The 24,424-nt window shown below is 42.3% G+C and overlaps 1 protein-coding gene across 3 annotated transcripts in view; it reads left to right on the top strand.

Moving 5' to 3' along the window:
- The window catches only part of LOC148033686 (cilia- and flagella-associated protein 73-like), a 36,391-nt gene that overhangs the window by 6,647 nt on the left and 5,320 nt on the right, over positions 1-24,424 (top strand). For all 3 annotated transcript variants that reach the window (XM_087682346.1, XM_087682347.1, XM_087682348.1), the window contains exons 2-4: positions 7,304-7,397; positions 7,493-7,561; positions 15,194-15,354. In XM_087682346.1, the coding sequence (XP_087538472.1) occupies positions 7,304-7,397; positions 7,493-7,561; positions 15,194-15,354 (324 nt within the window). The remainder of the gene's footprint in view (positions 1-7,303; positions 7,398-7,492; positions 7,562-15,193; positions 15,355-24,424) is intronic.

The following is a 24,424-nucleotide window of genomic DNA, read 5'->3' as shown; positions in this document are numbered from 1 at the left end:
GCTGTTCTGGCACGACAGCAGCTGCATTTAATTGATTTTCAATCATTCTTCGAGACAAAACTCTGAATTTTCTCTCTCTACAGCTTTCTCTCTCATCTTCCAGCCATTTCACAGCTTTGCTTTGAAGATCTCAGCATTTGGACCCTTGAAGGCTGAGAAATTACAAATTTCTTTGCTGTAAACCCTAATTTACAGCATTGGAGGACCTTTTGAGGCAGCCAGGGACAGGAGAAGACCAATCATCAGCAGGTGACAGCATCTGCAAGTTGTTGAGAGAGGGCAGCAACAGTAAATGACTGATTTTCTTCAGTTCTTTGCATCTACAAGCTGTTGTGGCACGGCAGCAGCTGCATTTAACTGATTTTGAATCATTCTTCGAGACAAAACTCTGAATTTTCTCTCTCTACAGCTTTCTCTCTCATCTTCCAGCCATTTCACAGCTTTGCTCTGAAGATCTCAGCATTTGGACCCTTGGAGGCTGAGAAATTACAAATTTCTTTGCTGTAAACCCTAATTTAGAGTAGAAATTAGGGTTTAGCAATAGCCTTGGGAAGCGTGCTAAAAATTGGAAGCTCGAAGACTTGGATTCAACAGGGTTGAAGGTGAATTTTAGCTAAATTCAAGTGGAGGACTAGCCAGCCATTGAATTTGGGGCATTTTCATCGTCTATGAAGTGGGTGAAGGCCAATTAAGTGCTCGAATCAAGGGGAAAAATAGATTGACTTGGGGTTACTTTGGACAGCAAGGGGAGTTTGGATTGCAAAGGGGATCAGGAGAATCCCATTGTAAATTAACTTTTTCTTCAATAAAGCTAAAAAAATACCGAAAGGGGTATCAAATTTGGGGCCAATCGGGTGTGCATTGTCCAAGATCAGTAGGTAAATTTGTATTTTTAGATTTGCATTAATTGTTTTCTACTGTAATTAAGTTGTAATCAAGGATTTACCACCCCTCCACGGAGGAACTATACACTGTGCTGTTGTAAGCAAACTCAACGAAAGGCAAATACTGCTCCCACTGTGTCTTGTGGTATGAAACATAGCACCTCAAAAGATCTAACATTGGAATTTGCTTCCTCAAACTGACCATTTGTCTACGGATGGAAGGATGATGAGAATTTCAGGGTGGTACCCATATTCTTAAACAAGTCCTTTTAAAATAAACTGGTCATCCGGAGGTCTCTATCACTAATGATCGACTCTGGCATACCATATACTTAAAGATGTGCTACAAAAACAATCGTGTCATATGATCAGCCTTAATTTTCATCCTTATCGGAATGTAATGGGCCTGTTTGCTAAACCTGCAAATGATAGTCCATATCCCATCATTCCCTGTAGGTGTCTTAGGAGGCTCAAAAATAAGGTCCCTTGCAATGCTCTGCCAAGGCCTGGTTTGGAATAGGAAAGGGTTGCAACAAAACCAGCATCTTTTGCCTATCATGCTTTACCTTCTGCCATACGATGTATGTCTTAACAAGTGTTCTATATCATGCCTCAAAGCTGGCCAATAAAAGAAAAGCTCCACTGCCTTGACCGTGGCATCAATGCCTCTATGTTCTGTATACGGAGGAGCATGACTTTCAGTGATAACTCTAGGCCTTAATTGCTTTGTAACACAGAGTCATCCATGCATCATCAGAAATCCATCTCTTAGTACTAAGTGTCCATGCCTTTGGCCATTGCAAATCTGATCATAAGCATTAGCAAAGTCTGAATCAACAATATATTGCTCTTACATGGCATCCAACTTAGTGTGATAAACCATGTTGACAGCTAAAATTTGTGGCTTACGTGACAGCTCATCAGCCACAACATTCTTTTTACCATCAATATGTACAATCTAAAAATGAAACATAGAGAGAAAATTTGCCCATCTCTCATGCTTCTCTGACAACTTTGTTTGCATCAGAAAGTACCTCAAAGTTTGATGGTCTGTCTACATTGTAAAATCCACCGGAGGTTGAAAAGCTCGATGAAATACTGGTACTAGAGTAGATTTTGGCACACAAAGAGAGGAAGATCAAGGGTAAGGGTTCTAGAAGGTACTTGGTGAAGTTTCAAAATTATTCACCAATGGATGCCAAATGGATGGAGGAGGATGACTTGGCAGACCATCCTCAGTTGTTGCAGCTTTATCTTGATGCTTTCTAGTTAGAGCCGACTTTAGTTCCCGACTTTAGTTCAGGCTTAATTAGGTTCAGCAGAGCAGAGGTCAAGAGTATTACCTGATGCTTGCGAGGGAGCTAGCACCTCCGCTCCTTTAGTAATGGACAGCTCTAGAAGTAGTGGATCTTGAATGTATTCAGCATACATTCAGGGTATTGTAGCTAAAAAGTATGTTTGCCAGGGGATCACTATTCAGTGTACTAGTCACTATGTTTGGTATGCAGATGGGTATGGTTTTCATTGCAGCTCTGAAACTGTACATTTGCATCCGTTATGCTCGGTGTATAATCAGTTATGCTTGGTGTCACGAGGACGTGAAAATTTGATGCTTTGCTTATGTTTAATTGATATTTGATTAAAGGATTAATCAAATGTGCAATTAAAAGATGCACATGTGAGGTGCAAGCTACTTTTTCACAGTTGAAGGCCGAAGGACCCTGTGAAAAGATGGGCGTCAAAGGCAAAAGTTGTAACAAGTTACACTTGTTAGATTCTAGGTGAATTTTGGTGTCAGTTTGCTCCTAGGACCATTAATTGGCCATTAAGTGTCAATGGTGACACTAGAGACTAGGCATTAATTAATGGATTAATGCTTGTCCAAGGGTCAATTAATGCATGGGACCACTTTGGGTTGCAAATGGCCTAGCCAATTAATTTTTTGGATGGGCAAGGTCAATTTTCTGGGCATGGATTAAGAGTTGAATTAATTTTCAGAATTAATTAATTCTGAAAATTAATTAAATGGTTGGAAATTGCTGAAAATTGATTAAGAAAGCTGCCACTTGGCAAAACTTTCCCATGCAAGTGGGGGAAAGGCTAAATAGGGCTGAAGGGAGAGAGAAATCTCGTTTTTTCATTTTGGAGTTGTTGGAAAGAGGTGTTGGACTGTTGCTGCCAGTTTTGGGGCCATTCCCAACCATTGGAGACCATTTTGGTGATGGAGATTGCATATTCTTGACCTTGGGAAGGTGGCAATTGCTGCTGATGCACTTTCTCCTGAAGATCACAGTCTCTGATGCTCCTATTGTTGTTGGTGCATCCATTTGGGGCTGGTACGATGGGGTAGCAACTGATTTTGATCAGTTCTTCGCGACAAATCTCAAAATTTTCTCTCTTTACGGCATTTTCTCATCTCCTGCAGCCTATGCTCAGCCATTCTCAGCAATTCTCAGCCATTTGGAGGAGATTTCAGCCATTTTTTGTGGGCCGATCTGTAATTTCTGCAGTAAACCCTAATTTACAGCAGAAATTAGGGTTTAGCAGCCACCTTGGGATCCGTGCTAGAGATTGAATGCTCAAGGGATTGAAATCAACAGCTGATAATTGAAGATTATCAAGGGAATTTAGGAGCCAGCCCATCCCAAATTGATTTGGGCAGCATTTGGCCAGCAAGGGTCAAATTGGAGAAGAAGTCCTGGGTGAATCAAGGGGCAAATGACCTAAAGGCTTGCTGGTCATTTATGACAGCAAGAGCAATTGGTTAGCAAGAGGAGATTGAAGAATCCCGAGTTGTACTCCTTCCAATTGAATGAAAGCTAAAGAAATACCACAAGGGGCGCCAATTTTGGGGCCAACAGGGTGTCTATTGTCTAAGAATGTTATGGTAAAGTGTGTATCTCATTTTATGTGCATTTATTTATTGCTGTAATTAACTCTTAAATCAGATTATCACCACCCATTCCAAGAAGGAAGGCTGGTTTCACTTGGTATGGCATTGGTTACGCTTGGTGTTGCATCAGTTAATGATCATCAGGGGCTGATTATCGAATGTTGGTTTTCATCGTATGATCATTAATATTCAGTGGTATTCAGCTCAGTTTTTTATCAGCTTGAGAACTATTTATGGTCACTTTTTGGATCAGTTTTGATCAAATTTTACATTGATTGCTAGTCAGTTTTTGCAATGAGTTTGTGATCAGTTTTTGGGGGTCACATTTGCAACAGTTTGTGATTAGTTCTCAGATCAGCAAGTGATCAGTTTATGATCAAATTAAGCTCCGTTTTCAATGGTTTACATCTAATTCCAAGGACAACAGCATATGTTATGATGCCATTGATGTTTTAGCCATGGTTTATGCTTGGTTATGCTATGCTATGGTTTGGTTTTGCCACATGAGTTGAGCTCATGAGAAATGAATATGCCACATGATAATTTGGCAATGTTTTTGAGATTCTTTGTGAGTTTTCTGTTATGTTGGCTGATAATTTTCAGCGTATGTTGGGCATATGGAATGGTTGAATAGCAGTGTGCAGTGTTGTGTTGACTATGATGCCCTATAAAAAATTCTAGTGTAGTACTTTGCTTTTGATGCATTTGGCAATGCAATCGAGGACGATTGCAAGGATTTCAAGGGGGAGGACTGTCATGAGGACATGTATTTTTGAAACCTCGCTTAACATGTGGATTAATTTTTAATCACATGGTTAAGTAAATGTTGCACATGTGAGGTGTAATTGGGGTTAGAGTAAATTTATGAGCTTGGGACTCGAGAAAATCACGGGATGTTAAAGGCAAAAAATGCTATAAGTTATGCTGCAGAGGTACTTGGTGGTATTTGGTGCCAATTGTTGGCCTAGGTCATTCATTTGGCCATAAGTGTTAGTCAATGCCATTAGAGAAGTGGTGTTTAATGGTGCCTAACACGAATTTGATGGTCAAAGATTACACAAAGACACTCGAGAATGGAAGTTTCCTAGCCAATTTAATTATTGGCCAGTCAGATTATTTTTTAGGGCACTGAAATAATTATTAGATTAATTTTCAGTATTTAAAGACTGAAAATTAATATTTAATTATGGATAATGCTGGAAAAACCTTTTGGGAAAGCTGCCACTTGTCAAAAATGCCTATGTAAGACTGAACAATGTCTTTAGAGGCTAGAGAGAGGCATTTTTAGGTATTCAACTTGCAAGAGAGAGGGAGGAGATGCTACTTGTTTGATTTGCAGCCATTGGAGGACCTTCTGAGGCAGCCAGGGGCAGGAGAAGACCAATCAATAGTAGGTGACAGCATCTACAAGCTGTTGAGACAGGGCCGTAGCAGTAAATGACTGATTTTCTTCAGTTCTTTGCATCTATAAGCTGTTGTAGCAAGGCAGTAGTTGCATTTGACTGATTTTCAATCATTCTTCGCGACAAAACTCTAAATTTTCTCTCTCTACAGCTTTCTCTTTCATCTCCCAGCCATTTCATAGTCTTGCTTTGAAAATCTCAGCATTTGGATTCTTGGAAGCTGAGAAATTGCAAATTTCTCTACCGTAAACCCTAATTTACAGCATAAATTAGGGTTTAGCAACAGTCTTGGGAAGTGTGCCAGAAATTGGAAGCTCCAAGACTTGGATTCAGCAGGGCTGAAGGTGAATTTTAGCTGAATTCAAGTGGAGGACTAGCCAACCATTGAATTTGGGGCATTTCCATTTCCATCATCTATGAAGTGGGTGAAGGCCAATTATGTGCTCGAATCAAGGGGCAAAATAGATTGAAGACTTGCTGGTCACTTTGGACAACAAGGGGAGTTTGGATTGCAAAGGGAATCGGGAGAATCCCATTGTAAATCAACTTTTTCTTCAATAAAGCTAAAGAAATACCGAAAGGGGCGCCAATTTCGGGGCTAATCGGATGTGCATTGTCCAAGATTAGTAGGTAAATTTGTATTCTCAGATTTGCAATAATTGTTTTCTGCTGCAATTAAGTTGTAATCAGGGATTTACAACCCATCCACGGAAGGAAGGCTGGTTACATACACTCTGTGCCTTCCCTATTGCCTTAGCATTCTCTCACACTAAAGGGGTTTTTGCCAAAGTTGATGACGTTAGACGATGGATGCGGGGTGGAAGACGCAAAGGATTTTGTAGTTTGTAGCTCTTGGAGTAGGCTGTTGACATGCTTTTCCACTTACATTGATGCTGGGATTGGTCCAGGGGGATCTAGGTTTGATGTTTTGTCCCCCTGCACTTTGCTGCCTTGACTGTTGACATGTAGTTGGATCAATGGACTTATTAGAGTGCATTATGATGAGCCATCAAGCAAGTTTTTCCCAAATCTGTCTAGTTCTTCAATATATTGTGTTATTGTGTGTGCTGCACACTATGTGCCTTCTTTATTGCCTCAGCATCTTCTTACACTGAAGGGGTTCATGCCAAAGTTGATGACACTGATGACGGGTGCCGGGTGGAAGTGGTAAAATCTGTCCAGTTCTTCTCTTCACGACTTTCTAAAATCAAAATTCAACTTTACTACCATGTTTCTCTTGTTTATGGTCCATTCTTGTTAAGCGAGAGCCTGTGTTTTATTCCAGCTGCTGACATCTTCACCCTTGCTGCTGTTGAAGCTTCCCATCTATTGTTGGCCTGTTTTGGTGGAGTCACTTGGCTCAGGGAGCTGCTGTCCTTGCATTTTCTGCAGCTTCTCCTTCTAGCTGGTGCCACTCAGCCTGCCATTGTGTCTCCAGCTCCTCCTCCCCTCTCGCCCTGCTCCTGGTGGTTCCGCCCCCTTTCTTACTGTGTTTGGACCTGATCAGCCTCCCAGCCTAGATTGGAGCTGCTGCCAACATCTCAGCCCCTACATTTTGCTCATCCTGCTTGCATTTGGTTTCTCCTCACCATCATCATCATCGAGCCATCATCCTTCTCATCTTAGATTGGTGGTTGTTGCACTTGGGATTTGTCTTTGGTGGATAATACATTCAAACACATCCCTTAGCCCACTCCTACAAGAGTCATCGGCTACTAAAATCCTCTGCCTTTGAACACTGTGAACATCCATTTATTCATTTGGTTTTATCCTCTTCTCCCTATTTTGGCGCTCTGCACTTTTTTCTGAGTTATTGTGTTCTAGACATGTTTGTACATTTTGTGTTTTGAACTCTAGCTTACACACCCTCCTACTTTGCAGATTATGTTCATTGCTTTCAATTCATATGTACATATTCCAGCCTCCTATAGTTTCCCTATTATTCGCATCAAATTATTCTCTTAAAGGAAAATGGAATGAACTTATTGGTAGATTATACTTAGTTCGTGGTATGCATTTCAAAGAGACATTGACATCATCTTTATGAATTGAGTGGATGTATATAGATTATGGCGATGCTATTTTTGCTCCAACCTGATTCACATTTCTATTTATGTGTGTAGGAAAGAGGAAGAGTTAAAGACACGGGAGGAAAATCTAAGGCTCAAGGATCGTGAATTACAGGATTCCTTGATTGGGTTTTCAAAGTTCTTACAGGTGTAAATGTATTGTTCTGAAAATCCACATTTTGATGTTAATGAAAAGAAGAGTCTCTAACAATGCCATTTTGCAAAATTTTTATATATGTTTAGGAAAACAATTCAAAAAGACTTCGAGCAGAAAAAAAAGCACTAGATGAAGTCCGGATACGACAAGAGAAAGTAAGCCTTTCTATTCATAAATGCAACATTGTTATTAATATCACTTAAAATTTGCTGTTCCAAGGTGTTCCATTGTAAGCGAAGCTGTAATATACTTAAAAGAAAGATGTTTATGAATCCACTCTTCTTTTTTTGTGCACTATTAGAGTGCCATTTCTGATGCAAAATAGCTTTCTAGAGAAGATGTCATCATATTTATAGTATTAAGAGGAATGTTTAAAGGCATATTTATTACCTCTATCAACTTCACGTTCATGTGAATAAAAGAAGTATTGCCAAGTGCTCATTGCTTGCATAGTTCACATACTAGCCTAAGCTTTTGTTTGATCTTGCATGTATTGCACATCATTATAGTGACACACCTTCTATTCATTTCGCAAGTGGGAACTTTTATGACACATGAATGTTTTATGATCAGCCATAGGTGGGCTTTTGGAACAATGCCATCTGCTTTTTTTTTTCTAGAGAAAAAGAAATCTATTGAAAAACACATAGGAGAAAATCCCAAGTATATCACTAGTACAATGCTTGTGTGAACACTATAATACTAGACCATTAGAGGGGCAGCATGGAAAAAGGTGCTAGAGTCCTAGGTCCATAGGAAGGCCTCCCCCCCCGGCCGCCGCCTCCGCCGCCGCCGCCGCCGCCGCCTCCTCCTCCTCCTCCTCCTCCTCCTCCTCCTCCTCCTCCTCCTCCTCCTCCTCCTCCTCCTCCTCCTCCTCCTCCTCCTCCTCCTCCTCCTCCTCCTCCTCTTAGAGATGCCGTGCATTTTCTCCATCTCTTGTAGAGAGCATGGATGTTCTCTATCCAAATACTCTCAAAGCAGTCTCTACTTTGGTATGATAGTGTCTTTGGGCTTGCTGTGCTTGTGAGTAATCTAGCATGGGGTTCTTGCTCAGATGCTATCCAATGATGAGAAAATAAAAGCTCCCTTAGACATTCTTATATCCATATGTTGGGCCTTTGTCCATGAGCCAAGTTACAACCCCTAGGTCATGACCATGGTCTTTGTTGCACTGAGAAAGATCATTGTAAGAGCTCTTCTCCATACCTTGTGAGCTCTAGGATAGTCCTATAGGCAATGTCCCTTGGTCTCCTTTGGCTCACCACATCTCATGCCTGCCATTGGGTCCTTGTTGCATCCAAGCCAAGTACCTTGCACTTAGTGTGTTTCAATGTCCCACAAGCAAACTACCCCACTTTTGGTTGGTTCGATCTCTATAAATAGAGAGTGTGCTAGGTCACTTGCATCCCTTGCATCCTCAATCTTTGCATTTCAATGGCTATCGTCTTCTTCAATTGGTTGTGCCTTCCATGACCAGCTACAACTGCCCTTCATTATCCAATGGATTGCATTTGTTCCTAGCTTCTGCATCCAACCCCTATTTGGTGTTGCCAGTTGATCCAATCCTTGTCACTATCAATGCCAACTTGTTTTTTTGTTGTTCCAGCTGATGCTTGACTGTTGAGCATATGCGGTATGTAGTTTTTGAGTTTTCAGCACTTTCCTACATTATTCTTTACTCCAAATAGTGGTTAACGCACTCAAGATCCATCTCAGGTGTACGAAACATATTGATCTCTCTCTCAACTCACTCCCAAAAGAGTCATCGGTGGTTGGATTGCTCTGCCCTTGAGCATTGTGTACATCCACGCATTTACATTGAGCATTCATTCATTCATTAGATTCTACTTTTTTGTGTTTTTTGCATTTTTGTGTTTTGCCTTTTGTGACTACATTTTTGTCCAAGTTAGTGTGGCTTAGTCGTGTCTGTGTTGGGCTAAAAAATGCATCATAAACTAATTAGCTCTTTATAAACAGCCCCAAAACTCACTTATCACCAAAAGTTTTACTAAACGTTGCGCATTCCTAGAGTGTGTGTGTGTCCCATAAGCCAAACCCTAATTTGGAAGGATCCACACTTCTATAAATGGATAGGCTACCCACCACTCAGGTCACTTCTGTTTTGTAGATTGTTGGTACTAGTCTTTGCTATCCACACCTTGTATATAGAGGATATCTCAGTTTGAGCTGCTGTCTACCGCTGTTTTCAGTTGGTGTCTTTTGTTAGACGCTCCCTACTTGTTGGCGACTACCGATCAGCCATCTTCTTCTCCAGGTCAGGCTGCCTTTGCTGCTGTATGACCAGTCTGAGCCTGCATTTATGGTTTGCAGCCTGTTGCCAGCCTGTGATATTATCATCAGCACTTGTGTTTGATATTTGGTCTGCCACATCATCAGCTACAGCCTGTGTTTTGCAGTTAATTTCTGTCACCTGGTTGCCACGTCATCATCCCTAGCTGCATTTACAGATTTGTGCTGTTCTGCTCTGTTCAACATTGCCCCAAGCCTCCTTGGATCTTTGTTTGCTGTTGCTAGACATCTTCAGAGGCTGTTTACTACTCTTCGGGATCTATCAGAGTATGACACATCCTCCAACTCATCCTATGTGCCTTGGTCTTAGAGACATGAGTATTCAAGGTATAGTGTTCACCTTTGCATAGTATGTTTGTAGCATTGAGAAATTCGTTTACTCATTATTCATTCATTATCATGTTTAGTGTTCTTTGTCTCTAAGTTACCCTAACCCTACCGAGTTCTTTTATCAATTAGAGGCCATTTTTGGGCCCCGTTTTAGACCCGCAAGGTTGCAAACATCAATCTTGGGGTATATGGCGATTTCGGTTATGTTGACCAAAAGTGGGTGCATAGATTATAGATTCGAAGTTTTGAGGTGTTTGCTAGAAAGCTAACATAAATTTTATTTGCAAACAGGTTGCAGATTATATGTACTGTTGAGTAGTCAGTGAAAGAGGCTACTTGGTGTGTTGTTGTACACTAGGTTGTAGAAGACGTGTTGTTTTGTATCAATTTTGTGATAATGGCAGAGAATAGGGGAACCCCCATCATTGCAAAATTGGACAAGAACAACTACCCATCATGGAAGTTTTGTGGCAAACTTTTTTATTGGAAATGCCTCTATGAGTTTGTTTCAAGTGAAAAAAATGAGCTAGAGCTAAGTAATCCGACAATAGAAGAAATAACGACGTGGAAAAAATGGAATGCAAAAGACAAAAAGGTGATGCATTGGCTATTTGTAATTATTGATAATACTATGTCGAGACATATTAGAAATGCAGAAACTTCATATGCAACTTGAATAATCTTTGAGAACTTGTTTTCAATAAATAAAAAAGCATGGAAGATTCAACTCAAGTAAAAGTTGAATATTTTAAAGAAATGAAAGATGTGTGTAAATGAGCATGTTTTAAAGATGAGAAGCATTGCAAACGCCATAGCAGCTATTGATGCAATACTTGATTATGATGATTTGGTTTCATCTACTTTAGGTGGCCTTAATAACAAGAAAACTTGAAAATCATTTATCACTTTTGTGTTAGTATGGAAGCCATTTCTAGCTTTTGATGAATTGATCTCTCCCATGATTATTAAAGAGATCAACATGTAAGGTGAATCATTTAAAAGAATTGGTAAACAAGTCCAATGTACTTAAGTTCAAGAAGGGGACTTGACAGATCCTCTATAAAAAGTCGTAGTATGGGACATGTTGGTGATAACCAACAAAACAGGTTAAATCAACAACTCAGTGAAATGTAGGTTTCAGAAGGCCATGGAAACTTTAGAGGCAAGGGAAGCTCTAGAGGAAGAGGTGGATGACAGGACAGAGATTCTAACAAATAGGTCAAATCAACAACTCAGTGAAATGTAGGTTTTAGAAGGCTATGGAAACTTTAGAGGCAAGGGAAGCTCTAGAGGAAGAGGTGGATGACAGAACAGAGATTCTAACAATTCGGGTATTATTTGTCATTATTGTGGAAACACAAGTTATATTGCATCTCAATGTTATGCTAAGAAGGATAATATTCAGAGTGGTAAATTGCTGCATGAAAACAATGCATCATTGTTGCTTCTCCTTTCCCCCATTCACATAGACATCTTGGGGAGAGAGGGGGTGTTTTTCCTTCCAACCATCCGATGGTGAGAGGGAGCAGAAGTATCATTATCTGTATCATCTGGATGATTATGATTGTAAAAGGGTACTTAAGGCAAGTGAACAATTCCCTTGTGAGGGCACTATCTAAGTGACACTGCATGAGAATGATGTTTTGCATTGATCTTTGCATTACCCTATGCATTAGCATTCTATTTTCGTAAACATGTAACTGTGTGCATTTATCCTTGTTCAATTAGAGAGTGGTCGACTTTGAATTCAACATATTCGCGACAGCTCACATGATAGTCTACTAGATAGTCTCTCTTATCAGCTTCTACATATACCCCGCATATTTTCCTCTTTACCGGCACCCACCGGTGGTCAAGCTAGCTTGTTTATTTTGCTTTGTATTTGATTTGGCCATTCCTTTCATTTTTTCATTGGGGCACAATTGCTTAATAGGACGCAAACCATTACTTTTATTAAAAAAATACAAATAAACAAAAAGAAAAAGTTCAAAGTGATTCCATCCACCTTTGTAGGTCTTGGTAGGCCACCAAGCATCCCTTGTCCGATGCCTTGGCCTCTCTAGGGTGATCCTTGAGGCTCCCTTGGTAAGATAACCATTGCATCTGTAATCTTGGTAGGTAGGTAGTCAATGGGCACCCTTTTCCCAATGCCTTGCTACTTTGGGATGGGACACCTTAGTGTAAATAAAAATGGGCTTGAGCTATCTTGTGAGTGCCTTCCTAGTTCCAGTTTTGAGCATAAGAGGGGATGTTGAGCTAAATAATGCATTGTGAATTGATTAACTCTTTATTACAGTCCCAAAACTCATGTATCACCAAAAGTTTCATTAAATGATGCGCATTCCTAGAGAGTCTTTGAGTTACCCTAACTTTATTAAGTTCTTTTATCAATCTATGCTTTGTTATACAATTGTATTTCTTATTTGGAGACAAGTATTTCTTCATAATTTATACATTCTATGTTTTCTCAGTGCAAACCCTAGCACATCTCCACATGGTATTTGAGCGGGTGCTCTTCTAAAGAGTTACATGAGGCTATCGTGGAGTGCTTGGTTTATCCTTGACTACACTATACGTTGCATGCTAGCCTATGATGGCTCAAAGCACTCCATCTTGGGATCCTTTGATATTCTTTGAGGCCAGTCCTTCAATGGAGGCTATGTCAAGGTATTATAGTCTTGATTTAGAGGACAAGTCTCCATCTATACTAACTTTGCTTCTAGGGATCACTCACCAAAGCCCAACTCTTTCTCATTTCATATTTCTTCACGAGGTACATCTCAGTTGGGTGCATCTTAGTTTCACTTTGTGTGTTTAAAGCTCTAATAAGAACACTCTTAGGCATACCTAATCCTCATATTTTATCACCTTGTGGAGAGGCCCAAACCCCTCCCAGAAAAGGCAATGAAATCTCCCTTTTATATCACAATATATGTTACATTTGCAAATAAAGCACTCCTCACACTCAATTTCCTGGTGGCATAACTAGCAAATGCATGCATTCTTAGGTGTGTGTGTGTGTGTATCATCCTATCTCAATCTTGAGCTGGTGTGATTATGTCCATATCAATCCAATAATACTAAGTAACCCACAGGAGAGGTGGACATCCATATATGCTGGCCTTGCAATGAATTCCTCTTCCAACATGTGTAAGAAATAGCATTGATATTGTGTCATCTTCATGCCAAGGGGCTCTAGGTGATGCACCCTTGTACAATCAGTATCAATCTTCACAATGTCTAACTTAATAACCTTATTATGCTTTGTATAAGTGAGATCTAAGTATGGGCAATCTAGACTATATTGTTGTGGTGGGAGTGCATCCATATCTATTCCATGTGTTTGGAACCATGACGACATCTTTGCATACCAACAATGTATCTCTCCACTCTTCACTAATTCTTTTGAGGAAGTCAATACCAATCATAGATATCTGTATCTAGGGAGCTCCCAGATCCTTTACTCATTGAATAATGTATTTGTGACTATAGGTACTGCTCCAATCTTTGCTCTAATATTCTCATGAGGTATTGATGGTTTGGTTCGTATCATTCAAGCAATCATCATCACTAGTGGATCTCAATACTCTTCCACGTTCTTTTGCAAAGAGCTGGGCCCCATATTGGGGATCCGCATGCAATGTTGGGATAGCCAATGTATCAAACAACCACAATTTAGTCCGAGGTTCCTAGAGTTGAGCATATGCAAATTTCCCTTCAAGTGCTCCAAGTGTTGCATAACCTCTATCCAACCTAGTAGCTATTGAATCTGGCAATGAAAATGTCGTTCATGTAAATGTGACCTCAAATATATATAGAATCTAGTATACTCAACCATATCCCCTCCAAGAGTAAATTGATGCCTTGCTCGGATCACTCAAGCTTATGTGGTGTTAAACACCATCACCTTGGTCTTTCGAAGGTTCATTGCCAATCCTCTATCCATGCAAAATGCTTGCAATGTATTTGTGTGTCTTGGCAAGTCCTTGGGAGAGTCTACAATCAATATGACATCATCCACATACAACAAGATGGATGTCAATATGCCAACCAGCTTGCACATGGTGCCCTTCATCTATCCACATAATATGTGAGAGAGAGAGAGAGAAGAAAGAAAGTTATATTAATATCTACAAAAGGCCAAATTGACCTAGGAGACCAAAATGTTCCCAAATAGCTTACATCCAATGCTATGACTATCTAAATGGAAAATAAAGAGTGAACAATACATAGCTGATAAATACAAAATGATGTCTAAGCTAGATACAGTGTGGAACTGCTCAAGAAGCACTCTCATCTCAGGATATCTCTCATTGGTCTGTCTAGCATAGAGGCTGAAGTGGCGAGGTAGGGTCCCTATGTGACATTGTAGTATCCTCGGTATCTGCTGATGGTGCCTCTTGCGAGGGCGTGGACCAGTTGGACATTGGCGGCGGGCTCTGCATCTCTCCGTGATAGTGTCTAAGATGGTTCCCATATTGGTCGCGGACGAGAGAGAGAGAGAGAGAGAGAGAGAGAGAGAGAGAGAGAGGGGGGATTTACGAAAAAAAAAGAGAGAGAGAGGGGCCTCCTTACCACAATAAAGTTTTTATATGAAGACTTATTATTGGGGATCCCCCCACAAGGGATATGCTTGTATGGTAATGAGATCTTCAATGGTAGATATGTCTTCTGTACATGCGATGATACTCATTTGGGATCTCATTACCTAAGTATGGACTTCAACGACACATCAACAGAATGCTGTCCACAGCCACTTTATAGGCATAACATCCTTGCCTATTTCGTTTTCTGCATTCGACTGGTCTTTGGCACATCTGACGAACACACAATGCATTTATTTTTGATTCAGCCTCAGGTATCCGTGATTATGCTGGGTATGTCTAAAAGTTGTTATTATTGGAAATTACTTCCATGGTTCCGGGGACCCAGGTTGTGCTCGCTTCGTGATCCCCTACTTCTATACTTGTAGTTTTGTGTTTCTTGTATCCTTTTAGCTCCATGTGTGTTTGCTACTTGTCTTTCAGTGTGCTTGGTTGGCCAAAAGGCCTTTTGTAAATATTTCAATTCATTTATTCAATCACAGAGAGAGAGAGAGAGAGAGAGAGAGAGAGAGAGAGATTCCTTTTCTGATGGCCAAACAACAGGAAGCTGAAATCAGAGAACTTGAAACGAAATTAGAAGAGTTACAACAAGAAAGGGCAACTGCAAAGACTTCATTAGAAAGGATGCTAGCGTATCAAAAATATTTAGAAGTTGTAGTTGATGTTACACAAGAGTATCATGAAATCAATGACTTACTCCTGAGGTCAGATAATTATCATAATTTCCTGAAAAATACATTGAAAGTAGACTTTTGAAACTGCATTTTGTATTCAGAATAATATGCTATTACCAATATTTTGAGATAAACTTTTCCATCAATTCGAAGTGATATTAAAGGTTGGTAGCTACTAGCTATATTTCATGTGGCTTTTATGCATCCTCTTGGTGTTTATTTGTTTTTTACACATCCACTTATGCTAGTTATTGTGTTCAAATAAAAAGCATAACTTCGGTTTGGATATGGTTCACGAATCATTCATGAGAAGATGAAATCTTATAGAGCATGTTTGTATACTTTCTTTGGTTAAACCTATGTTTCGAATCAAAAAGTGACTTAGACAAAGACGACTGATATGTATCAGGAATAGTTGGAAGACACATCTAGCTGGTATCTATCCTTGTCATCAAAGTTGAAGCTTACGTGAACAAATTGTTACAAAGAGCACATGAAAAACACCTGAATGGCAAGGAATGGAAGCTAACATGAACATGTTCGGCTTGTATGCCATTCTTAAGGGATTCTTAATAATAACCTCACAATTTGTTGTGTTCATATTCTGAGGTTGGGCAAGGCATATACACCCTGGTCACATCATTGTACGGCTTAGTTTCATTCTTCAGAGAGAGAGGAGAGCTCAGCACGTTTGCCATGGCATCTTGTCATGCACCGGTTTTATCCCATTTATAATAATTAGTGATTCTTTACCTTGTTCATTCTATCTCTTTTGTTTCTTTCCATCCTTTGCATTATCATGCTTATTTTTTATTGATTTGAGCCATCCAAATATGATATCACTAAGTTGGAGGTGTTTCTTGCTGATCTCATGGCTTAGTTACATCCATTGTATATCCAAGTCATTCACAGCATCCATAAACATAGCTAAAACTGACCCTGCAACTGAATTTGGAATGGAGAAACTAAGCTGTCCTTTCCACGGACACTAGACTAGTGAATGACAACCAACCGGTTTGTTTTAATCAAAGTAAGATCTAAGGAGCACAACCTCCGAGCATGGCAGTACACAATTCCTTCAGCATGTACATGTGCTTTTGTCTTCAGTCCTCAACCTCAAGTTAAGAAAGGGCAGAGATGTAGGCTGCTGCAAACAGCAACGTTAGGATAAACAGCCATTGGTCATGTTGGTGAACCAAAGGAAACACTTATAGGGCTCTGAACATGCCTACACATTGTGTATAACACAAACATGCGAGCAGAAATTATGGAGAGAGATTTGTTTGAAGTCCATGGTCCAGGGATTAAGCATAAGGGTTGCACAATCTTCCCTTGCAATCAAAAATAAGAAATTAGGAGTATCTGATGAGATAGAAGTGAGAGGAAGAGAAAAATGGTCACCTAACATTGACAGAAAACCACCCTTTTGTTCTCTTGATGGCATTTCAGCCACAGAATTAGTTTGTGAATGTTCAAGATGAAGAGGGGAATAAAGAGCTAGAGCTTTTAACATTTCTTTTGTCCTGATTAAGTTCTAAAAACAATTATGTAAATGTAATGTTCCTAAGTATTTTTGACTCAACCCTGTCAATTAATCATGTTAAGAGTATGCATGTCCAACTTTGTGTCTGGGCATAGTTAGTATAATTTGATATCTCATCAATATTCAACCTGAATATACTAACTGACCTGATACTCAAGTCCGCTCTATATGGAGTGAGATCTAAATATGGGCAATCCGAACGTACTACAGTGGTGGAAGTGCATCCATCTGTAATCCATGTGTTTCAAACCATCACAATAATTTTTCATACTAGCAATGTGTCTCTCCACTCTCTGCTAATTATCTGGAGGAAGTCAACACCAAGCGCAGATATCCATACCTAGGGAGTTCCCATATCCTCTATAAACAAGTCACTGACTGAAATAAGGCCTCAATAATCATTGGTGCTCCTCCTATCTCTGCTCTTATAATCTCTTGGGGTACCAATGGTTTGCTCCATATCATGCAAGCAAGCATCATCACTAGTGGCCTCGCAATACTCTTCTAGGTCTTTTTGCAACACGTGGACCCCATATTAGGGATCCGTATGACAAGGCTCGGGAAACCAATGTATCAAACAATCATAATTTTGTCTGATTTTCCTGGAATTGAAGATATGCACATTTCCCCTTGAATGCTCCAAGTGTTGATATTCACCCTTGCAGCAGCTGAATCTCACAGTGAAAATGTAGGCCTTGTGAATGTGACCCCCAGATATGCACAAGATCTAGCATACTCATCATATTTCCTCTTGGAGTAAAGTGATGCCTCGCTCTCAAGTCACCCAAGTTTGTGTGGTATTGGATACCATATTACCATCACCTTGGTCTTCCCAAGGTTCACTATCAATCCTCTCCATGCAAAATGCTTGCAATGCATCCAAGGGTCTCTGCAAGCCCTCATGAAGTCTGCAATGGGTACCACATTATCCACATACAACAAGTTGGGTATCAATATGCACCCGATCCCTCTAACCTATCCACATAATTTGAGAGCTCATCAACATAAACACTAAATAGAGTAGGTGAGAGCGGACATCCTTGCTTCACCCTAATTGTATTGTCCATGATGTTGGAAAGCCCCCCTGGAGCATGTGTCCTCCCTATCATTGACTCATACAAGTCATAAGATTCCCACTCTAGATCTTCTCTAGTGCCAATATCCTATAGCTTCTACATGAGCCTAGCAATGGGCATCATGTCAAATGCTTTATGGAAATATGCAAAGTAATAATAGATCCTCTTCCCATGTTTCCTACCCTCCTCTATAATAGCCACAAGGGTTAATATAGGATCAAGCATACTGAACTCTCTCCTGAAACCTTTTTGAATTGCCCCATGCTTTACGACCACGTCTCTCTACCCATGTCGGAGCTCATGCTCTAGAATGCAACCATATATCTTAGCCAAGTATTGGCCAGTGATCATCCTATAGTTCTCTAGTATCATAGGACCCATAGTAACTGAAACTAGCTTTCCTTCTTGGATAAGGTGGTAAATAACCTGATTAAGCACTAATTACAACAAGCATAAAATTCACATAGACCAAAAATGCACACTTTACCACTTTAATCTTGGACATTGGACACTCTGTTGGTTGGCACCCCTTGCAGTATTTCTTTATCTTATGTTGCAAATGGAAGGAGTACAACTGAGATCCTTTGATCTCCTTTGCTAATCCAAGTGTCTCTTATTGTCAAAACTAACCAGCAAGCCTCCAAACCAATTTGCCCCTTGGTTTGCTTGGGGATTGACCTTCACCCTGCTCCTTGAAAGACAAATTTAGCCCCAAATCTGATATTGGCTGGCCGGCCTCTTGAACTCCCTCAAAGTCCTCAATATCAGCTAATGGAATTCAAGTCCTAGGCCCTTAATTGTGAGCATGCATCCTAAGTGTTAGCGGTTATCAGAGTCTGGTCTGGTCGGATTGACACGTGGCAGTCCAGTCGCACTGATCAGTCGGCTACATTTAATGCAGCCGACCTGCTTTTTTGGGCGCATTATTTCTGGCTATTTATAGCCGATGTTCTGCACAGTCTTCCATACTTCTGTTTTGCAGATTATAGGTTGGAGATCGTGCAGACTGCAGCGTACTTCGAGGTGAACAACAGGTTGCATCGTCGAGGTGGAGACACGCAGTCCCGCGCACTGCGCCCGTGTACATATCTGCATATCTTTGTATACAACAGATCTTCATCTTCCACTGTCTCTTTCTCTCTCTCTCTCTTCTCTCTGCGTTCACTCTCTCTCTCAGTCTTGGTCCCTCACTTCCGCATCGCTGCACTCTGACATGGTATCAGAGCAGTGAAGAAGGACTGACTGAGTGAAGAACCTACCTGAAGAGGAGATTCCATCACAACACAAGGCTGCGTTTCCAGCGTTCGAGGGCAAGCGGGAGGGCTGCGCATCGGAACAAGGCTGAAGCGATCGTGGGCGCGCGGAAAAGGAGTCCAATTGGTGGATTTGCTATTGTTTAATGCTGTTTAAAGAGGAGGAAGGCTGAGTTTTCAGCTTTCAAGTGCAGGTTTTACTTTTTTCATTGCCTCCGGCGGGTGAAGAAGGTTCGGGACGCGGAAGAAAGAGCCCTAGCAGGCTGTGTTTTCACAGTCAGAGGGGGCTGCTTTTGCGTTTGTGAAGGCATTACAGGTGAAGATGTCTACAGAGATTGAATTGGAGTTCCAGACGATCATGGATCGGAAGGTGCCTGTCTTACTGGCTCTTCATGCAGATCAAAAGTTCGATGGCGACAATTACCGCATCTGGCGCATGATGATGTTGGCCATCCTTGAGTCTTACGATTTGGTGGAGCTTGTACAAGAGGAGATTGACCGGCTCTCGGTGAGAGATGAGTCCAAACTCTCTTCCGATGCTCGTGCAAAGTTGGCCAAGGCACAGTCTCACTGGGACAAACTAAATGCCTGGATTCGTTCTTTTCTTTTTCTGTCTTGTACTACAGCCGTGATAGCCCACATCGAGCATTTGATGGTGGCTCGGGAGATATGGCTGGAGCTTGATCAGATGTATAACCGGATGACCCTTATGAAGCGGGTTTCTTTGGAGGTGCAGATGCGGACCTTGTCCATGAACAAGTCTTCTTCATTGTGGGAGCACATCAACAAGCTTAGACAGCTTCAGATGCAAGTTCAGAATGCAGGGAAGCCGATTTCCTCCAAAGACATGGCGATCACACTCTTGTCTTAGTTGCCGCCACGATTCGGTGCTTTTTACTCCGCCCTTATTGCTTCGGGGTGTGAGTCTACTCTTCGATGGGAAGAGTTGGTTCCTATGGTCTTGGACCAAGAGGAACAACTGAAGGGACAGCATGCTTCCAAATCGGAAGCCTTGACAGGTCAAGCCTCTCAGAAGAAGGGGAAGGATCAAAAGAAGAAGAAGGAGGACAACAAGTCAAAGAAGGATAAGGACAAAGAATCCACATGCCATATTTGTGGAAAGACCGGCCATTGGAAGAATGATTGCCCCGACAAAGACAAGAAGGACACCAACAAGACAGACACGAAGGATTCTGGAGCGGTGGCTGCACCCTCATTAGCTGCGTTTCTTCATCTAGCAGTCATTGAGGACTCTACACCGAAGGCTTCTGATGCTGCGATGACAGCTCTCCAGGCTCGAGAGTGGATCGTTGACAGTGGTGCCTCCCGGCACATGACTCCTTCATCAGTTGGTGTTGCCCAGTTGCGACCTTCGCGTGGGCAGATTCTCATTGGAGATAGCTCTTCGGTGTCTATTGCAGGACGGGGTGAGATGCAGCTTATTCCAGATGGACGTGGTGGTACCCGTACCTCAGAGGTCTTGCTTGTGCCAGGTTTAGGATATCATCTACTTTCGGTTCATAAGATTTGTTCACTTGGACTTTTGGTGGAGTTTGACAGTGATTCGGTGCGAGTCCTTGATCGTGCGTCAAGGAAGGTTTTCTCATCAGGATATGAGGAGAACGGCATCTACAAATTAACGTCTTCTACCGCTCTCCCTGCTCTTCTTCTTACCTCTCAGACACAATCAGAGCTATGGCATGCTCGGTTTGGTCACCTCAACTATGATTATCTTCGGAGGGCGTCACGTGGACAGCTTGTTCGAGGGTTGCCGGACATAGTGGTGAGCCAACAGCCATGCGTCTCCTGCATTCGTGGGAAGCAGCATAGGAATGCGATTCCCAACAAAGCTTCGTGGCGGTCTACTTCCCCGATGGAGCTTGTATCTACGGATCTTTGTGGCCCTATGAGGAACGAGTCCTTGAAAGGGAGCTCGTACGTCATGTTGATCGTAGATGACTACAGCAAGATGACTTGGGCCTATTTCTTGGTGTTGAAGTCAGAGGCTTTCTTCCACTTCAAGGATTGGCTTCTCTTTGAGGAGAACCGATCGGACCGGCGCTTGAAAGCAATCCGACAAGGGTGGTGAATTTGTTTCTAATGAGTTTGCTCGTTTTTGTGCAGATAAAGGTATTCACCAGGAGTTTGCTAACACCAACACTCCTCAAGAAAATGGCATTCTTGAACGGAAGAACCGAAGTGTGATCGAGATGGCGCGCACCATGATGGAGCACTGATAGACACCTCAGTTTATGTGGGCCGAGGCTGTGGCTACTGCAGTCCATATCCTCAACCGATCCCCCACTTCGGCCGTTGATGGGATGATACCTTTTGAGGCTTACTTTGGGACTAAGCCCGATGTTTCTTATTTCAGGGTTTTTGGGTGTGATGCTTATGTTCACATTCCCAAGACTCATCATGATAAATTTGAAGCGGCTTCCCGAAGATAGGTGTTTGTTGGCTACAGCTCTCAGTCCCAAGGCTATCATTTGTATGATCCCGTCAAGCGGGATGTGTACACTAGTCCAGATGTGCAGTTCGTGGAGGTTCCGGCCATAGCAGCGGGTGAGAAGCATCCCGTTCTTGGAGATCCAGGGGAGAGTTGGGCTCCCGAGACAGTTCCTTTGGAGCCAGCACCTTTTGATTCAGATTCTATTTCCGATACAGAGTCTACTGTTCCACCGGTCACCCCCGAGGAGTTACCACCGGTGGATATCCCAGAGTCTTCAGCTGATGGAGACGACGAGGAGAGGACCGGCCTCCTTCTCGTTGGGCCCGTGACACACTCCGTGATTCAGGGATCGAAGGGGTCCCTGAGGAGTGGGGACCGCAGGATGGTCCGCGGCGGTCATGGAGGCACCAGGCACATTCTACGGAGCTTGTTTGCTCTAAGTATTGTTTGATGGCCCGTGTTATGCAGGATCGAGAGCCCACCTCCGTGAAGAAGGCTTTACAGTCCGCACCATGGAAGAAAGCTATGGAAGCTGAGTTGGAGGCTATTGAGCGGAATGGCACTTGGTATCTCGTGCCTCGCCCCTCGAATAAGAAGGTGATTGGCGTCAAATGGGTTTTCAAGACCAAGTACCTTAGCGATGGTTCTTTGGACAAGCACAAGGCTCGCCTTGTTGCTAAAGGTTTTGCACAGCGCCCAAGGATTGATTGTCATGATACTTTTGCCCCCACTTCTGGTATGGCTACTATTCAAGCTGTTCTTGCCTTGGCTAGCCATAGGAGATGGCCTGTCTACCAGTTGGATGTGAAGTCGGCCTTCCTCAATGGTGATTTGAAGGAGGAGATCTATGTAGAGCAGACTCCTGGCTTTGGATCTTCAGATGGGCAAGTCTACAGGTTAAAGAAGGCCTTGTATGGCCTCAAGCAGGCTCCGCGTGCATGGAACGAGAAGATTGACTCGTTCCTTCAATCACAGTTGGGATATCGGCGCTCCAAGGCCGATCCGCAGCTTTATGTATACACTTCCGAGGCTGGTTGTGTGCTTTTTGTGTTGTATGTTGACGATTTGATTGTCACCGGTGATCATGCACAGAAGGTCAAAGAGACGAAGGCAGCTTTACATCAGGCGTTCGAGATGATGGACTTTGGTCTACTCCACTTTTTCTTGGGCCATGAGATTTATCAGTCTCCGAGGGGGATTTTCATCTCTCAGCAGAGATATATACAGGAGCTCTTGGTTTCTTTTGCAATGGAGGATTGTCGGACCATTTCTACTCCTATGGATCCGAACTGGAAGGCCACTTCACATTCAAATTCTCCCTTGGCAGCTGCTTCCCGCTATCGTCAGTTGATTGGATCATTGATTTGGCTCCTCAACACTCATGTTGATCTTTGTTTTGCTGTTGGTCTCTTGGCGGGGTTCATGAGTGAACCTTAAACGGTGCATTGGCAGGCTGCCCAGAGGATACTTCGGTATTTGAGGGGGACATCTGACTTAGGGCTTCATTATCCAGCAGGCACAGGTGGTTTAGATCTTGTACTTGCAGGTTGGAGCGACTCGGATTGGGTTGGCGATGTGGACCACAGGCGGTCTACTACAGGCTACTCTTTTGCCTTGGATGCAAGTGTTATCTCTTGGAGTAGCAAGAAGCAGCCTACGGTAGCCCTTTCGTCTACCGAGGCGGAGTATCGGGCCGCGTCTTCCACCACATGTGAGGCTGTGTGGCTTCGGAGATTGTTGGAGGAGCTTGGCTGCCCCCAGACTCGTCCTACTTTGCTGCAATGCGACAATGAGAGTTGCATTGCCTTGGCACGGAATCCTGTTTTCTATGCCCGGACGAAGCACATCGAGATCCAATACCACTTCATCAGGGAGAAGCTTCTGGATGAGACCATAGCTGTGGACTACTGCAAGACGAAGGACAATCTTGCAGATTTGTTTACGAAGGCGCTTCCCCAGGCTCTACTTCGGAGACATGCCAGATCCCTCAGGCTTCTGCCCCGCCCAGGCTCTGAGAGGGGGTGTTAGTGATTATCAGAGTCTGGTCTGGTCGGACTGACACGTGGCAGTCTAGTCGGACTGACACGTGGCAGTCTAGTCGGACTGCCAGTCGGACTGATCAGTCGGCTAAATGCAGCCAACCTGCTTTTTTGGGCTCATTATTTCTAGCTATTTATAGCCGATGTTCTGCATAGTCTTCCACACTTCTGTTTTGCAGATTACATGCTGGAGATCGTGCAGACTGCAGCGTACTTCGAGATGAACAGCAGGTTGCATTGTCAAGGTGGAGACACGCAGTCCCGCACACTGCGCCCGTGTACATATCTGCATATCTTTGTATACAACAGATCTTCATCTTCCACTGTCTCTTTCTCTCTCTCTCTTCTCTCTGCGTTCACTCTCTCTCTCAGTCTTGGTCCCACGCTTCCGCATGGGTGCGCTCTAACACTAAGGTGGTTGTCAAAATCCTAATTTCCTCTGTAAATTAGGGTTTACAGTAGAGATTGACTAAAATCTCTTTCTTTGATGGCTAAAACTATTGGAGAATATTGAGATAACTTGAGAGAAGGTTAGGCAATGAGAGAGAATGTTATAGAGAGAGAAATTTCAGAGTTTCATCATGAGAAACACTGAAAAGTTACTGCTGCCCTACTCAAACAGCCATGCAAGTTGTCACCTACAACTTAGAACCACCATAAAGACTATTGCCCTCTCCTATATGCTATCATTTGCATCAGAAGGACCTTGGGCTGCTATCATCTACTCCTAGAGGGCT

Source organism: Lygodium microphyllum, chromosome 7 (genome assembly GCF_053477565.2).
Source record: "Lygodium microphyllum isolate KBCC chromosome 7, Lygodium_microphyllum_v1.1.10, whole genome shotgun sequence".
Lineage (NCBI taxonomy): Eukaryota > Viridiplantae > Streptophyta > Polypodiopsida > Schizaeales > Lygodiaceae > Lygodium > Lygodium microphyllum.
Note: the sequence above shows the minus strand (reverse complement) of the source record. Positions and strands in the feature narration are given on the sequence as shown.